General features: G+C 39.9%; 1 protein-coding gene across 1 annotated transcript; it reads left to right on the forward strand.

The window, feature by feature from the left end:
• Nucleotides 1-1,252: 1,252 nt before the first annotated feature.
• On the forward strand, nt 1,253-15,168 carry ell2 (elongation factor for RNA polymerase II 2). Its single transcript, XM_006784569.3, has 12 exons — nt 1,253-1,438; nt 4,378-4,425; nt 4,912-5,036; nt 5,151-5,314; nt 7,580-7,839; nt 8,106-8,230; nt 8,914-8,992; nt 9,088-9,754; nt 10,232-10,304; nt 10,819-10,990; nt 11,554-11,598; nt 12,663-15,168. Exons 1-12 carry the CDS (start codon nt 1,307-1,309, stop codon nt 12,777-12,779), a joined length of 2,007 nt encoding a protein of 668 aa, XP_006784632.2. The 5' UTR covers nt 1,253-1,306; the 3' UTR covers nt 12,780-15,168.
• Nucleotides 15,169-16,493: the final 1,325 nt, after the last annotated feature.

Consider the following 16,493-nt stretch of genomic DNA (forward strand, 5'->3'; position numbering starts at 1 on the left):
GTTTAATGTTTAACCTGAAAACAACGGGTGTGTAATTTTTAGGTATTCCTAAGCTTCTACCAGGCGACACTTGACACCTCTGTAAACACAGAAGCTTTAAAATCAAGGAGTCCTATCTTTGTTTAATTGTTTGCACACCAGGCAACCCATCAGATAAAGTAGAGCACAACTTGAGCTGAAACGACCTCACACTTCATATTTGCTTGTATTTGATCCAAGAGAAGCCACAGAACAGGTTATGTAATGCTTATGAAGTACAGCTTTCCTCCCAGCCAGGGTTGTGTTTCACTATTGTCAAGCAGATAAAGGTAGCTTACAGTCAGTGGTATTAATGAGCACACTGTTGAAATCATGTTTAAATAAACTTTGTATGTGCATATGTTTTCTAGAGAAATGAAAAGAGTTACTTTGTCAGTGCGCTGATGTATAGGTTCTCAATATGTTTGTGCGTGTGTGTGTTTGTGTGTGGGCATGCATGCAAGTGTGTGTAACTACTCAAGGGGAAGGGTGGGGTAAAGAGCCATGATAATCTGCTTGATTCACACAAGCCTTTCCCCACCCTGCCTGGGGCTAAGCCAATAATCACCATTCCAGGGGACTGACACTGGAAGATAGTCGTCCAGCTTACAGGGGGGTGAAAACTTGTGCTGATGTTATCTTATATGCCATATCATTAAAGGCACCATATAAGATACTATCAAGCTATAGGCCAGTATGGGCGTTTATAGTTCAGGGAGGTCCAAAAGTAACTGAAATTCAGGATAACAGTGGTAAAAACTTATTTGAAAGGAAAGGTACTTGTTGTAGACTGTATGTTGCTCCAGCAGCTACCTTTCACGGTTTCGGCAGGTTAGAATCAGTTTCACCGTGTCAGCAAAACACAGCAGGCAGAGGAAGAATGCGCAGCTGAAAGAGGTTATTGGCTTACACAGAAGGGGAACTACTAACTAGTAATTTCTCCTCTTATAGTAATAAGTAACTCCTGCAGTCTCGTTTTATTAAACACATAGCAAGATACAGCTGTGAATTAGGCTGCTAATCATATCTAAGTTATAGAAGAAATACTTAATATATTATAAATGCCCAAAAGTCTTAAAAAAAAACATATATATCTTTATGACGTACTTAAAAGTCGCTGTGGTAAAAGTTGAAGAAGAAAAAATAGCAAGCTGACAAGTGAAGACATATAGAGGTTGTGAGTCCTGAGGGCAGTAAGTGTAATCCCTCCCCGTCAGAGTGCGAACAGTGAGCTTGGACTGCTAAATGCTCCAGCCTTCAGAGGGACGATGGTGGAGGGCTGATAAAGATGGCGGCGCTCTCCGTGGATGGGAGATACGGATTAAATTGTGGCCAACAAAGCGCAGAAAGAGTCACTGTATTACATGTAAAGTTAACCGAGACAGCACTGAGGGCGATAGAGACCTACCAAAACTGTACGGTGAGTAAAACGCCTTGTATTTCAAGAATAAGGACTCAAACTGACACTGCTCGGATCAGCTAGGAAGTCCCAACTGCCACGCATAGCTAAAAGCTACAAAGTTAGCTAAGCTGTTGACAGAGCAAGTTTCAGCTGGGTTTTTTGATCACATTAGTCGGGTGTCGTGAAAGTAATCAACGGCAGAAGATAAATGAGACCTTGGTCTTATATTCTAGCCAGGTTTTACGAACTGACAAATATGACTTAACGTAAAAACCTGTTGGTTGAGCTGGACGCTGATTAGCTAACGCTAGCTCTACGTTATTATGTTGTGCTGACCAACCTAGTCCATTTTTTTCTTGCCAAACTAATGTTGCTTACCAAATTAGGAAAGTGGTAGGCTCATATCGACGAATACACTAGACAAGCTTCATGAGCATAGCGTTTTAACATTAAAATATTAAATCGCAGTCAAGTAACTTGAACTTTTTTTCGACGACGTTATATATTAAGAGCAGGAATGGAAACATAGCAATAAATGAGTGATAATCTAACTTTGATCACAGGTTCGTGCCGTTTGAAGCATGTCGATGACTGGTTAGCTTGCCATATGTTTAGATTTAGCCAGCTGGCAAAACCTAACAAAAACCTGGCTGGAATATGGAGCTCCTAGTCAGGCTCGCCCTTTTTTAACTGTTTAACTTTGTTATAATCTGTTGCAGTCCAACACTAGCTAGAGATACAACTGAGCAAGCATCTCCAAGGTTTTCATAGGAAAATACATAGGACATTTATTTATTGAGTTTCTTTCTTTTTTTTAATTCATTTAATATATATCTTTTTCTAGTTGGTGTCAAGCTTCACTGAGAAGAATGAGCCAGCATTTATAAATATGTATAATACAAGACCTTAAAAAAATGAAAGGAAAGCAAGAAGAACAGCTTATTTTTGTCCTTTTTTTTCTTTTTTTCTTTTTTGCATTAATGTAATGTATTCCCATACTAATTCAAGCCAGTGTGCTGTAACACAAAGTAGTGCTTTTAAAACTACTGTTTGCTCTGGATCACTGCATGCCTGTGCCGTTTAAATATAACTTGTTAATCTTGAACCGTGTGAATGGTGTAATCTTGTTGAGGTGAATGCAGGTGGACTAATCTGGAGAACCTCTGCAGTCTTGAATAAGGAGGCCTAAAGCCAGGTTACCTGACTTTTCTCTGCCAACAACAACGCTGTTACGTAACACACTGGCCAGGTCTAGGTCTCCACTCAGGGATGATACATTATAGCTTGCTAGTAGGCTATAGTGTGCTGAGGTTTCTGAGACTTTATCATTTTATTGCATATACACTTACCTGTCTGTCTGCCAGCCACACATTGTATACATTCTTGTATGATAAGCTTTGGCTTATTGTCAGCCCCGTGAGAATTCCTCTTGCAAATATGTGTTTATAAAATGTGGATATAAAGCAAAATCCAAAATGATTATTCACACGGTTTTGTGACAGCTGGCAGGCTGCGTTATCACTTAGTTGAGGGAATTCTTTTGTGACAGCCCGTGCTACAACCTTATTGGATGTGGTAATGTTGGTCTGTTCTCTGCACTGAACAGCAGCCTGCAATCTCTTGCTGACTGAGCAGCCAAAAACTGCCTGCTTTTTGTTTCTCTCTCCCTCTCGGTAATGTGTGCTGTAGCTAACCCAGTCATCGAACTCTGGAAGCCGGCTATCTTTGTCTTTCTGTGGTGATGTGAAATGTGATCAGAACGGTGTGAGTGGGGGGAGGAGGGAGTATGGCTTGGAGTAGCACAGCTTTTACAACCATGACATATTTATTTCAATGTTTTAAAAAAAAAAGTGCCCATTTTATCCAGTCACCTACTTCTTGGGTCACTTTAGGAAGACTCTGCAACGTGGAGAATCTGTTGTTAATAAAATGTGCATACCTCCCACTCAGACTAGTTCACAAGTCTAGCTGACTGGTTCATCTGTGTACTTAAGCCGGGTGAAGAAACTGGGAGTCATGTGCTTCTCCCAGCTTATTGTAAACCGCTGAAGAGCAGCCACCACATATTTGTGGCTGTCACTCTTATTTCAAGTAGCCACTGGCACAAATGTAAATAAAAGAGATTTAGAAATCTACTATTAAAATAACTGGTTTGTTTTTAGTGTCAAAACAAATCATTTCACCTACCACTTAAAGACACAGGTAATTTCGATTTATTCTCTCTCTCTCTCTCTCTCGGCTTTATAGCCCTCAGGTAAAGATTGTCTTTAAGTGGCTCACTGAGCATTATATGCTGCAAATCACCCATGGCTTCAGAAAAAAACATGCAAGCTGTCCATACAAGGAAAACTGCAATAATTGGGTGACTGTTTAAATAGCTCTGGCCAGACCGATGTGCCATATAGCACTTTGAGCTTTGGAAATGTGAGGCTTCACACTATTTGTCTGATAATTTACTGACCAAACAACCAGTTGGTTAATTGGTGAAATAATCTGAAGATCAGCAGCAGCACTGCATCAGACACAGCGCTGTTAACAAGTTCCCAGTTGCGTGATTGACAGGGATTATCTTTGCTGTGCTGCCTCTTTATTTTTTCTCTTTTGCATCATGAATACTGATTATGACCTAGTTACTTGCTCTCACACAGACAAAGAAGGCACGTGCTCGTCAGATATCAGCTGGCTGTCAGCTATAGTCCTAGCAGCATGTTTTTAAATGTAGCCTTTAAACAAACATGCAGAGCAAGTGGTTAAGCGTTCAGCATTTGTCTGCATTATGATGGAAGCATGTGTTATAGGAGGACTGGGAGTAAAGTGTAGTGTAGATTCTAGGCCTTTATTTTCTGGGTTTTTTTTATATATATATATATATATATATATATATATATATATATATATATATTTTTTATTTTTTATTTCAGGGGTTAAAGTATGTGTGTGTTTCCCCTTATTTTCAGAATGTTTCTTCTCTGCGGTCAACGATTCAGTTCAAGGGACTACAAGGGGTAAGTCCAACAAGGAAAACAAAAAACCTGGTTGTATTTTAGGTTGTGAGTCTTGCATTAACTGATGAAAATAAGCTTGCCAGTTGTATTCATTGATCCTAAAATCAGTAAAACCTCTTAACAATTTCTGGCATTAACTCATTTTAGCACTTGTAATAAAATATAAATTCAATACAAAATGGCCAATTTAATGATTCAAACGGAATTGTTTTTAAAGCAAGATCATTTCTTTTTTCTTTTTTAATGTGTGTTTTCCTCTGATGTTTAACACGATAAAATATCAAGTTAATAATTGGTTCATATATATTTTTGTATGATGTATGTACTCCATAATGGCATGGCTCACCTCCCATTAGATGATAAGAACTTGGGTTGTCCTGTTTCCTTGTAACTCTAAAATTGTTCACATCATCCTCTATAGCACTACTGCTGAATACACTGTTATACTGTTTGTGTTATACTTAATATGTATGTGTTATTTGACAGCGCATTAAGATTCCCAAGAGTGACTCTTCTTCAGACGCCTTCCACAATTTTGAATTCTACCTGTCTAATGTGGGCAAGGACAACCCTCAGGGAAGCTTCGAGTGCATCCATCAGTATGCATCAAGGTAGTGTTAATCGCTGGTCAGCTGAATCAACTGTTACTTTCTTACCACACGTTGCTGGAAGGTAATCCCTCTCTTGCATTACATTTCTCCCCCATACTCCCTATTTGTCTCCAGCTCAGGGGCCTCACACCTGGCATTGTTGGCGACAGTACACGACAAGGTCACAGTGTGTGCCACTAATGACTCCTACCAGGTGACCCGGGAGCGCATGACCCAGGCTGTGGAGGACACACGAGAACGTGGGACCAAAGTCATCAAGCCTGGTGGTCAGTACAGAGGTAAGACCCTTCCTACAATCTCGCTTATTTCCCACTGCCGCAGTCAAAGGGCGGTGTGGATCCCACATGTCACCATGGCTTTACAAACCCCTCTTCTCTCTTTTCAAACTCGGCCTCTTTTGAGAGCCTGAATAGGTGAAAGCTGACAGACTAACTCTATTCAAAGCCATTATTGCGACTGACTAAGCTATTTTGCCGTCTCAGTTTTTTCCAGATTAGGAGTCTGTCTGATAATGACAAATGGTGGCAGATAAAGCTAATGCTGTTTTAGTAATGCATAGCTTGCCACAGAGTACACGCTTTACTTTTGTTTTATTGTGTTTAACATTTATCTTTTCAACAAATTATGTCTTCATGTTTTCCTTACACATGAGGGATATATAGTTGTTACAGTGTTTTATATACAGATAGCTGTTGCTCTTAAACTTGCTGCATATTTAGAATGACTGCTGGTACATGCAGCTAATCTAGGCTTACATTAGGTATTCCCTGCTTTTCAGTTGTCTGACAACAAAAAAAAGAATGCGTAAAATTCAAATACTTTGGCTTATGCAATGTTAAAAGATAGTTTGACTGATCACAGAGAGTTGATACTCAGCAATGTAACCAGACTGCATTCACAGACCGCGCCTGGGTGGCAGCAAATTTAAGAAGACAACTTTGTTGTCTTCACCTTCTACAGTAATCAAGTATTTTAAATTTCACTATAACCCACGGTAAAGAGCTGTTGCCCTGTTCTGTATTTATGTTAAGTTTTCTAATCTCTATCCTGATCTGAATTGGGATGAAATTTTGTTGCTTGCCAAAAAAGAAAAGGAGGGCAAAGTATATCTGTCCCATTTCACTATAGAAATCGCTACAAATCCCAGTTTGTGGTTTAAATGTCATTATTTTCACACATACAAGTAAGCATTTAAAAATGTATACTATTTACTGTAGATGTAGTCTAAAAGCCTTTTTTTTCTGAGCCCTGGGGACATATTTGTATATTTGCATGTACTGTCACATATAGAAACTGGGAATCGAGATGATGTACAGAAAAGGGGGTGGGTCAGTAGTTTGTAGCACCTGGTTTGAAGTAAGTATCATATTTACAGATGCGCCAGGGGCCTTTAGATTCTTGTTTTCACAGGCTTTTTGTTTCAGATAGCAGCCTCTAACTTTCCCTAATCTTTGTCTGCCTTCTGCAGTCGCATTTAAAAGCAGTAACTCTCAATAAATGTACCGATGGTCTGTACAGAATATCTCTTTCTGAAGAAGAAAAATGTGTTAGCAAAAGCATTACGCCTGCTAGAATCTGTCACTGATCTCTGTCACTGTTTGCGAGTCTTTTTCCTTTTCTTTGACGAGGAGGGAGGGGAGGAGTTTTTCCTTTCTCTTTCTTTCCCTAACCTTAATCTTTTAAAGAGCTTTAGAATTTCATAATGACCATGAAGAGGTATACAGGGAAGTGTTGTCACCATGATTAAGCACATTGCTCAGTAATAAGGTTTCTCTGGCTTTAACGTCAACACTTTAAAATGGGTTCTCTAAGCTGCTTAGTGTAGTTATGTAGTTTGGTATGGTCAGTTTTCTTGCCACATACACTTTCACTGCAAATGGCATTAACATCAGGCCATATTGTCACTGGTTTCAAAAACTGAAATCGTGAATGTCACTGACATAACAAAAGCACTCATTGTGTCTCTTATATCCTGTGGTTACAGTTCCTAATGTCAGTTTGAAATAAGGTTTGACTTGAGCAGCTCAGCTTCTTTGGTCTTCCTACGTATCATTGACACTCTCACATGATTTCCTCTCAGAAAAGTTCAACCCATGTGTAGGTGACCAAATCCTGGTTAATGTCATTCACATACAGCAGTGGAGGATTTAGTCTACTGTAATCCATTAGTGAACACAGGTAAAAGAGTATTATGGTATAAGTTATTCCTGGTCCTTTAATATACCTTTAAAAAAAAAATATATATATATATATATATATATCCCCATCCCCAGTCCATAGGTCTGGCATAGATCCATTTAGCCTAAGCACATTGCCAGGATTGTAATACACTGGTGGAAACCCTGATCCATTTCTTTAAGCTCTCACTATTATAATCATTGGATCAGTCCTAATGTATGTGTAATGTAGATGCAATTGACACCCACTTTTAATAAGAGATGTTAATCAGAAGTTCTTATCTGTCGGTGTAAAAGAATCATCTGTGATGAGCCAGTCTGCAGAGAAGAGAAGTGGTAACTTTCCATTTTCCTTCTGTTTTGCAGGAAAGCAAGTACATATCCGTAAGCCTGCACTTTCCACCCCAGAAGTGGTCCCAGAGCGTAAACGCTCCACACCCATCAACCCAGCCAACACTATTCGTAAGTGCCTTTCCAATAATCCTGTATCGCAGCGGCCGTTCAGAGACCGCATCATTCATCTGCTGGCACTCAGGCCCTACAAGAAGCTGGAAGTGCTAGCACGTTTGCAGCGTGACGGTATCAACCAGAAGGATCGCAACTCATTGGGGACCGCCCTGCAGCAGGTATTTCACAACAGGAGATTTAAATGCATGAGTTTGAACCGATTTGTCTGTTTATGAAGGCTAACAAGATTGTTGCTTGCAGATCTGCCTGATGAAATCCTGCTCACTTTATTAATGCTTCATTCATGAGAAATGAGACTCTTAGTCGTTGAACAGTATTTGCATACACAGATGTTTAGCCAGCACAGGATGTATGAAGTATCTATGCCAGTATTCCTGCTGCCACAACTTAACTTTGAAACTCTGTGTGTTTCTATGCAAATTAGGTGGCAAACCTGAATCCCAAAGACAATGCATATTCTCTGAAGGACTACATATACCGTGATGTCCAGCGAGACTGGCCTGGTTACTCAGAAGATGAGAAGTCTCAGATTGATCGGATCCTGACTCGGTACACAAGCAGCCAGTTCAGCTTTTTATTCTGATTAATTTTGAGTTGCCTTTGATTAAATTAAAAGCAGTCGAGATATTGAAAAGAAATGTACAGAACAATAGGATGTGAAATACAGAGCAGAGATTGTCATGCTTGAATAGAAGCATCAGTCATTTGGTCACATGGCAAGTGCCAAAATATAGCCTCAATTATGCTCCTAAATGGTCTCCTGCTTGCCTGTAGTGATAAAGCATTTGTTCTTTATGGTGTGTATTTGGGCTAACATTGTTTACATTTTAAGCAGAAGTGGTTTTACATACATGAGCACAGTTTCCAAAAGAACGAATGAAACGCTGAAACTCGTGAGAGGGTGAAGAAAACACACTGTTCTGTTATCTTGATGTGTGCCATCAGCCTGCAGTACATGCTATAGCTTCTATGAAAACATCGACACTGTTTAGACTAGCTTATGGTACGGTTTATTTTGACATTAGCTACACTACAGATTTGTGTTTTAGAGCCATTTCTTCTCCTTCCTGTGTTGTGGCATTGGAAAAATGTAAATTAAGCCTCATGAATATGACCAATCCACATTTTTAGCAGGTCTTAGTGTAATGATGGTTGAAGGCTACCCTCTAAGTTGCCCTTTCTTGCCACTTAGACTGTTCCCCACTGATAACACTCTGTCTTTTCTTCAATAGCAAATTAGGTCTTCCTAATGAGATAACTGCAACCTCATCCAGTGGTTCTCCCAAAGACAGCGTTCCCACATCGCCTCAGGTACCTGAACAAAAATTCTCTAAAGCTCAACCCATGGTGTTATATGATTGTCAGACTAAATTCTGTGTTTGGTTTCGTTGGGGGGGTTTTGGCAGAAGCGTCAGCCAGACTTTGATTTCATTGATCCTTTGGCACCGAAGAAAGCCCGCATCTCCCACCTCAGTAATCGAGGGCCAGCCGCATCCTCCTCCTCGGATCGCCTTGAGGACGAGGGCAGCCTCAGCTCTAAACGCTCATCCCTACCCTCCAATGTCACCTCAGGCCCTCCCACTCATCTCCCCATCTCATCCCACCCACCTGCCCCCTCTCACCAGCAGCCTAGCCCAGCTTCTAACACCAACTCACCAAGCACCCCAGAGGGCTGTGGCACCCAGGACCTGCCCGTGGACCAGAGTTCCTCCTGCAGAGATCCTTCACCCAAATCCTTTTCGTCCAATAGATCCCTGCAGGATCGCTATCAGCATCCTAACCCCGGTCCCAGACCATCCCCCAGCCCTCCGCCTTGCACCTCACTCACAGTTACCTCCACTGTCATTTCTAGCCCTCCCTTGTCCAGCATCACCAGTAAGAAGGTTAAAAAGAAGTCTAAGAAGCACAAAGTTAAGGATCGAGAAAGGGAGAAAGGGAAGCGAAAGGAAAGAGATGGCAGTAGTTCTCATGGTGTTGTGGATCAGGCCGTAGAAAGTCATAGAGCCAAGAAGAGGCAGAGCCCTGATGAAGAGACCAGGAGAGTTATCAGCAAAAGTTCTCACAAAGATCAAGGTGCGTTTCTGAATCTCTTGTATGGACCGCTGAATCAGATACCTGCACTTCTGGAAAATCTATGTTGTCACTTTAACTCAGAAAACAGGACAGCAACCTTTACATTGCAGACTTCCATTTCTTTGCAGCAGCCTTTGCTTTTTCAGCAGCTGCACCACTGATTTTATGAGAAAAATGGGTTTGTCTTTTCCTATAAAAGCAGTGCATGTCTGGCCATCAGTACCTTTCTGTCCTGATTATATTGAATAAAAAATCCTGTGCTGTGGGTTAATGTCATCATGCAACAAACATTTTCATTACTGTTGAAACATCAGGGATTAACTAAAAGAGACCTGTTCATATTCTTTACATCAGAGCAAGATGGTTAAAAATAAAATCCTGTTGTTAGACAGTTTTCCATCACAGCAGCGTTGCTTATGTTTAATGTTCATTATAAATTCTGTACTTAGATTCTTGCATATTGCTGTCTCTCCTCAGACTCTTCAGACAAAGAGAGGCCAGTCCAATCCACTGAATTTTCATCCAAAATAGATACACCTGACTATATCCTGTAAGTAACTGTTATAATTCTAAAAGGGTCCATTATCAACACAGTCTTTTTTAACCTCTCAGGTTTCAGCTTTTTTTTTTTTTTAAATTTCCTCTTTTCTCAGCACAAATTGTGAAACAATTGCAAAAGAGCACAAGCGAATTAGAGTAGACAAGAATTAGGACACGTGAAATGCTGCCGTAAACACAGATGTGTTTATGCTAGTATTCTTTGTTCATTGCTGTACTAGGACTGTTTTGTACTTTCCACATCAGTGGTAATGAGTTCAGGGAATATCTTATCCGTAGCACATTTGAAATGGAGAAGTGCAACAGATGTTGAACTTCCCATATGTCTATAAATGGCATGACCTTTTCAAAGGTGCATTCAGAATAAATAAAGTTTGGAAAGAGCATGTTCATAGTCCAGTGCTGGTATTGGTGTTCTCTGTAACAGCTCTTTCTGGATTGAAATTTCAAATTAAAACTTACTTTGTCACCACTTTAAAATGTATCTAATTTTCCTTTGTTTACAGGAAGTACACAGCATTGGTGTCCCTCGACCAGCGGCAAAGCTACAAGGATGATTTCAATGCAGAGTATGATGAGTACCGCCTGTTGCACGGACGCGTGGAGAACATCACCCGCCGCTTTACCCAGTTGGACGCCCAGTGTCGGAAGTTGGCCCCTGGCACCAAAGAGCATCAGGTCATATTGAAACTTTTTGCTTGGATACATTTTTGATGATGCTGATGACTGCAGAAAGACCACAATCATAAAAACGTGACACAGGCTGTTCTCTCTCTGTATGTGTGTTTTAATCATTTTCTACATTATTATACATTTATGGTCCTGTTGGCTGTGACAGAATATAATGAAGTCTTTGGCTTTTAACCATTCACAACTGGCTCTTTGTATAGTGCTGACAAACAAACAGGAGGCAGTAATGATGGACGGCTTATTCATAATCAACAAAAAGTAATAGTGTTGTCAAAGTTTCACAGCTGCTCCTCAATCCAGAGACATCTGCAACCAGCAGGCGACAGACATTTGTTTAGAGTGCTAATAGTTTCATTCTGTGCTTCGGTTCAGGGTCCTGCTTTTGTCCCCAGCTATCAGAGCTTTTGCGTTTTTTTTTTTTATTTCCTTAAAGTAAATGTAGGTGGGTCAGTATTTCGTTTATCTACAAAAAGTGAAAGAATACGTGTTGTTTGTAATGTTTATACATGATGTCCATTGGGAACAACTAATGACTTTAATCATCTTTACAGAAGGTGCAAGACGAAATCGTGAAAGAGTACAAAAAGATCAAACAAGTAAGTTACACAGGCTGTCATCAGTTTGTGTGCATTTCTGCCTTTTCCCCTGATATAACCTAATAACAATGTGAATCCTATAACCAAGTCTTTACCTTTTTGAATGTTTGTTGCATTAAGTTTGGCCAAAATGTTCTCACACTCCATAATCACGCTCATTCTTAAGATCTGAATTAGACACACTACGCATACATGTACTGGTGGCAGGGTGGTATGTGCACACCTGTGTAAATGACACAGTTTTAACTGATGTGAAAAGGTGCATTAACGTTAAATATTAAATCCTTCAAATATTAGTGCAGTATTGTTGCTTTATATTCCATGTGCATAAAGATTATTACATAATTGGACATATGCAGAAGCTCTTTCTGTCCTAAGACCATTCGGAACTGTGAACCTATTAGAGTTTAGAGCCTGATTATTTCTTTGACTCCTCTTTTGCATACCAATCAACTCAATATGGCTATAAAACGTATTAAAGCAGGCTAAATATGAATGGTCACAAATACCAGTAAGGAATGGCAGCTGTGAGAAAGTGCTGAAGTCATGATGGTATGCTGAGATAACTTAACTTCTGAGCAGGAAGACAAAGCACCTCCTCATGGATTTGTATAGGAATGTCAGGCATGTTTAGGTAGTTTCCTTTTTGCTGTGTTTGTTCATGAACAGGGTGTCAAAGGAGAGCTTTCAGAAGTGAACTCTATCTGCCAATTCATAACAAAAGTGCCTGAAGTATGCAGAGTAAAATCTGGATAAACTAGAATTGTGGTCAGTGAAACAAGGCAGACAAACATCCACAGTAAAGTTAAACATTTTACTCACAACTTTCAACCTTTTTAGTGTTTCTTGAAAGATGCCCTAAAAGTCTCATAATCTGAAGTGCTCTGTAAGGAAGAGTGCATGCCACGATTGGTCAGGAAATAACAGAGCATTAGCAGGTTGACTTCTTTTATTTTAAGGATGAACAAAATGTGTAATTTGTTCTGCACTTTAAAAAATCAAACCAAGTGCTGCTGGTGAACTGACATTTTCTTTTTTTTTTTTTCCCCTTTTTAAAAAAATAGCACAGCCCCAACTACCACAAAGAGAAACTGCGCTGCGAGTACCTGCACAACAAGCTGGCCCACATCAAGCGGCTCATAGCTGATTTTGACCAGCGCAGAGCCCAGGCCTGGTGCTGAGAGCACAGTAGAGAACAGCTTCACTCATCAGTATTGAGAATGGAGGTTCAAACCAAGAGCATCTGTCCAGCTGTCTCTTAGCTATTGAGACCCCTTCAGTTGCTGCCTTCGCAACAGCTCCTTCCCCTACTTTCCTCACCATTTTTCCTTCTCCTGTTTTCTTGCTTCATTCCTCCTTTTCTTTTTGACCTTTGATTCCACAGGCTTCATTGGTGCCTGCAATCCTGCTTTTCGACTTTACCCATCGATCCTTTGCTTTTGCAGTATTTTTTTTTCTTCTTCTCCTGTGGATTTGACACCACTGGACCAGTGGAAGGGGCCGTCTGCATGTGTGAGCGGGTTTGTCTCTAACTTTTGAAGGACTTTCTCTTCAGACAAAAGTATTTTTGAGCATCAGATAAAATATTAACATGTATTTAAGTAAAACAAAAAAAGAGGGAGATCTATTTATTTTGTGACTCGTAGTGCAAAGTAAGAGTCTGCAAATGATATATTGTTTAATTTTTTTTAAACAATGCAAAAAAAAATACCACAGGCCTTATGTGTTTTGACTTTGTGAAGCCATTTTGAACGCAGATCCATCTGTCATCTCATCTGACAAAGATGCCTGTCTTGCCTCATTTCCTCTCATCACTTCAAACGGCAGTGGATAACCACACTTCAATAAATTGCTGCCGAAGCTGAGTTTGAAGCTGAGGAGGAAGGAAATGAGACAGGAAGAAGAAATCACTTGAGCTGATTAAGAAGCAACAGTGTGTGTGCATGGATTGTGAATTTAATTGCAATGATGAAATGGTGTTGAAGGTTGGCGTAAGCCAACCCCTCCCCCCACCCTGTCAGTAGGGGGCAGTATTTCCCGCACCAAACAATATTTAATGTTCACAGTGCATTATGGATGCCTTAAGGTGTTTACATTCTGAAATGTCGAGCTGGGCCTTGGAGTCCACTGGCTGTACAAAGGAACTACAACTGCCTAGAAACAGGTCTGTGTTTGTGTTTGTGTTTGTGTGTGTGTGTGCGTGAGCGTGTGTGGGTGGGTGGTGTGCAGATGTCAGTGATCGAGAGAGGAAGGGATGTAAAGTCTGGAAGGAGTGTTACAAATTGTGTGTAGTTGTCTGGATGTGTATTATGTTAAATGAAAGGAAAAATAGAAATGTGGAGAAGAAATGAAGAAATATAGAAAACAAACAAAAAAAGCTGCTATAGTGTTTAACACCAGCCAGGAACACTCAGGATCGACCTGGCTGGAGTAAGAGTACCTGATCCTACCTGAAGAAAGAAAGAAGATCCTTATTCGGTTCTTGTCTAGACCTTGCAAAGGACTACCCCCCCCTCCCCCCCTCCCAACCTCTCGAGCTTTATGCAGCGGCAAACAGTTTTTTGTTTTTTTGTTTTTTTAAAGGTTTGAAAGGAAGCAAAATGTTATCATCCACCAGAGGACTTCTCTGTATTATGATGTCAGTGCGTTTGATTCTCAGTTGGAGCTCCACTAAGCAATGAAAGATGTGAGTTGGAGCATTTCTTTTTCAACATGGATACAGATTTGGATGAATGGCTTCTATGAAATTATTTCAATGAGGGAAATTTTATTTACTAAGTTGTTTTAGAATGTTTGCCAAAAAATGTAATTGCCTTTTGTTTTTTTGGTCATGCTTCCATGGAGTCAAATTTCTGATTGGGGCTAATGTTGAGAAGTCATTGATTATGCGATGTCTCTCTTTCACTGAAATAAAACTTCCTTAAATGTAGGGATGTAAAAGAGGAACTTTGTCATTGTGCTGTTGACGTGTGAAATATTTCGCAGACAAGAGTCTGTACTTTGTTTTGGGGGGGGGCACTGTTTATTTTCATTTCCCACAAAAATGAATATTGTTCTGTCCTGTTTTTATTATACTTGATTGTGGCATTCTGTCAGATAGTCAGTCTCTGCAGTAGACTGGCTCTTTGGGTTGGTTGTCAGAATCAATTTAGGTTTATAGCAAACTCCTTGACGTTTTACTTTGGACAGATAATTAGCACTTGTATCTACAAGGTGTCACAACAACAGAAAAATGTCCATCCCGCTGTGGGGGAAAGGGCTGGTATTTGTACTGGTTTTCCTGGTTGTGATAATTTCCCAGAATTAAGAGCTACAAAGGGCTACTTCACATAACTTCCAAAGATGTTTTGTTTTTTGGGGGGGGGCTGTAAGAGCTAATTCAGCATATAATGAACAAACAGTATATGAATCAGTGTGGAGGGGTTTAGTAAGGAATACCGAGGAAGTTTTAGATTTCCCAGCAATGTTTAAACACAAGAAGCCACAAGTCCATTCTGAAAGAAATCTGATTCTGCCCATCTGAAAATGTACAAGACATTTCAATAAAAATCAACACAGTTTTACCTGAAAGATGTTTCACTTCTTTTTTTCCCTTTTAATGACAAAATATAGTTATTATTAAATCGTGTTGGGATTGTTTTTTTTTTTTTTTACAAAGGCTTGTATGCAAAAGACAATTTAAAGTAGAAAGATGTATAGTACAAAGACTTAAGAGTGGGTTAGTAATTAAAAGGTACTTAAATATAACTTTTTCTAATGGCATCAGAGAGTGGCTTCATAGGAATGAGATCCAAGCTAGCTGGCAGTAATCCAGTGTTTCAAAATTCAATTTCAATGAGAGGTACAACTAATGTTAAAATATCCTGTGACCCGTCACACGTATTTTAATATAAGATGGGTTTTCAGAAACGAAATAACTAATATGAGCAGATGCCTACTACTGTCTGCAAACAATGAACACAAGGTAGAACATGATACTAGTGTCCTGGTTACTGAGTGGGTCCAGAAAGGGATCATATTTTATATGTGATATTCTAAACTAAAAAAAAAAAAAATACTGAATTTCCCAAAGGAACCCACCTGAGGGATTAATAAAGTTTTGTCTAATCTATTTTGTTTGACTAACATTCAGATGGTGCATTTCTGCTCACTTGATGACAGGGCAGATAAATGCCAACACCTGGGGTGATGACCCTCAGGAGGTAGAGCAGGTCATCCACTAACTGGAAGGTTGATGGTTTGATCCCTTGCTGCTCCAGTCTGTATGTCTCTTTGAGCAAGATACTTGCTTACCAAGTTGCTTACCAGTTTAAATGTTACAAAGGTGTAGAAAAAAATTGCCTGGGTGAATGAGGTACGTTGTGTAAAGCACTTTGAGTACTCCAGTATAGCAGAAAAGTGATATATAACAAGCAGTCTGCGCTCATCTTCCAATTCTTTCATTTTTCAGCTTCACCTCATTAACATTTTATACAGTGTTGCAACAGCTTCATGCACAGAAACGGACAGACACACAAACACCTGCTGAAGTCCTCAAAACTGCTTTTGTGGTTAAAGTAAGTGTGTCTAGCAGCACATTTTGCCACGATCATACACACAAAGAGACAGACAAGCTCACAGGGTGTAAACAATACCAGCCTCGGTGATGCAGCTGGTAATAACAGAGCTTAGAGGGACTGGTGTATGCAAAAATACCCACAACTGTAAAACAGGTATGGGTACTTATGGGCACACACACAAAAAACCCAATAAAAATGTGCAAGATATAATCATGAAACTTTATAACAGAGTAGTTGAGATCAAAATGATGGTTGAGTCTGACCCACAAACACGGGGCATCATTTATTCTTTTTAATCTGCAGCATGCATCCTGTGACTCACTGTGAGAGGCAGCT

Source organism: Neolamprologus brichardi, chromosome 5 (assembly GCF_056152115.1).
Source record: "Neolamprologus brichardi isolate AB-2024 chromosome 5, ASM5615211v1, whole genome shotgun sequence".
Lineage (NCBI taxonomy): Eukaryota > Metazoa > Chordata > Actinopteri > Cichliformes > Cichlidae > Neolamprologus > Neolamprologus brichardi.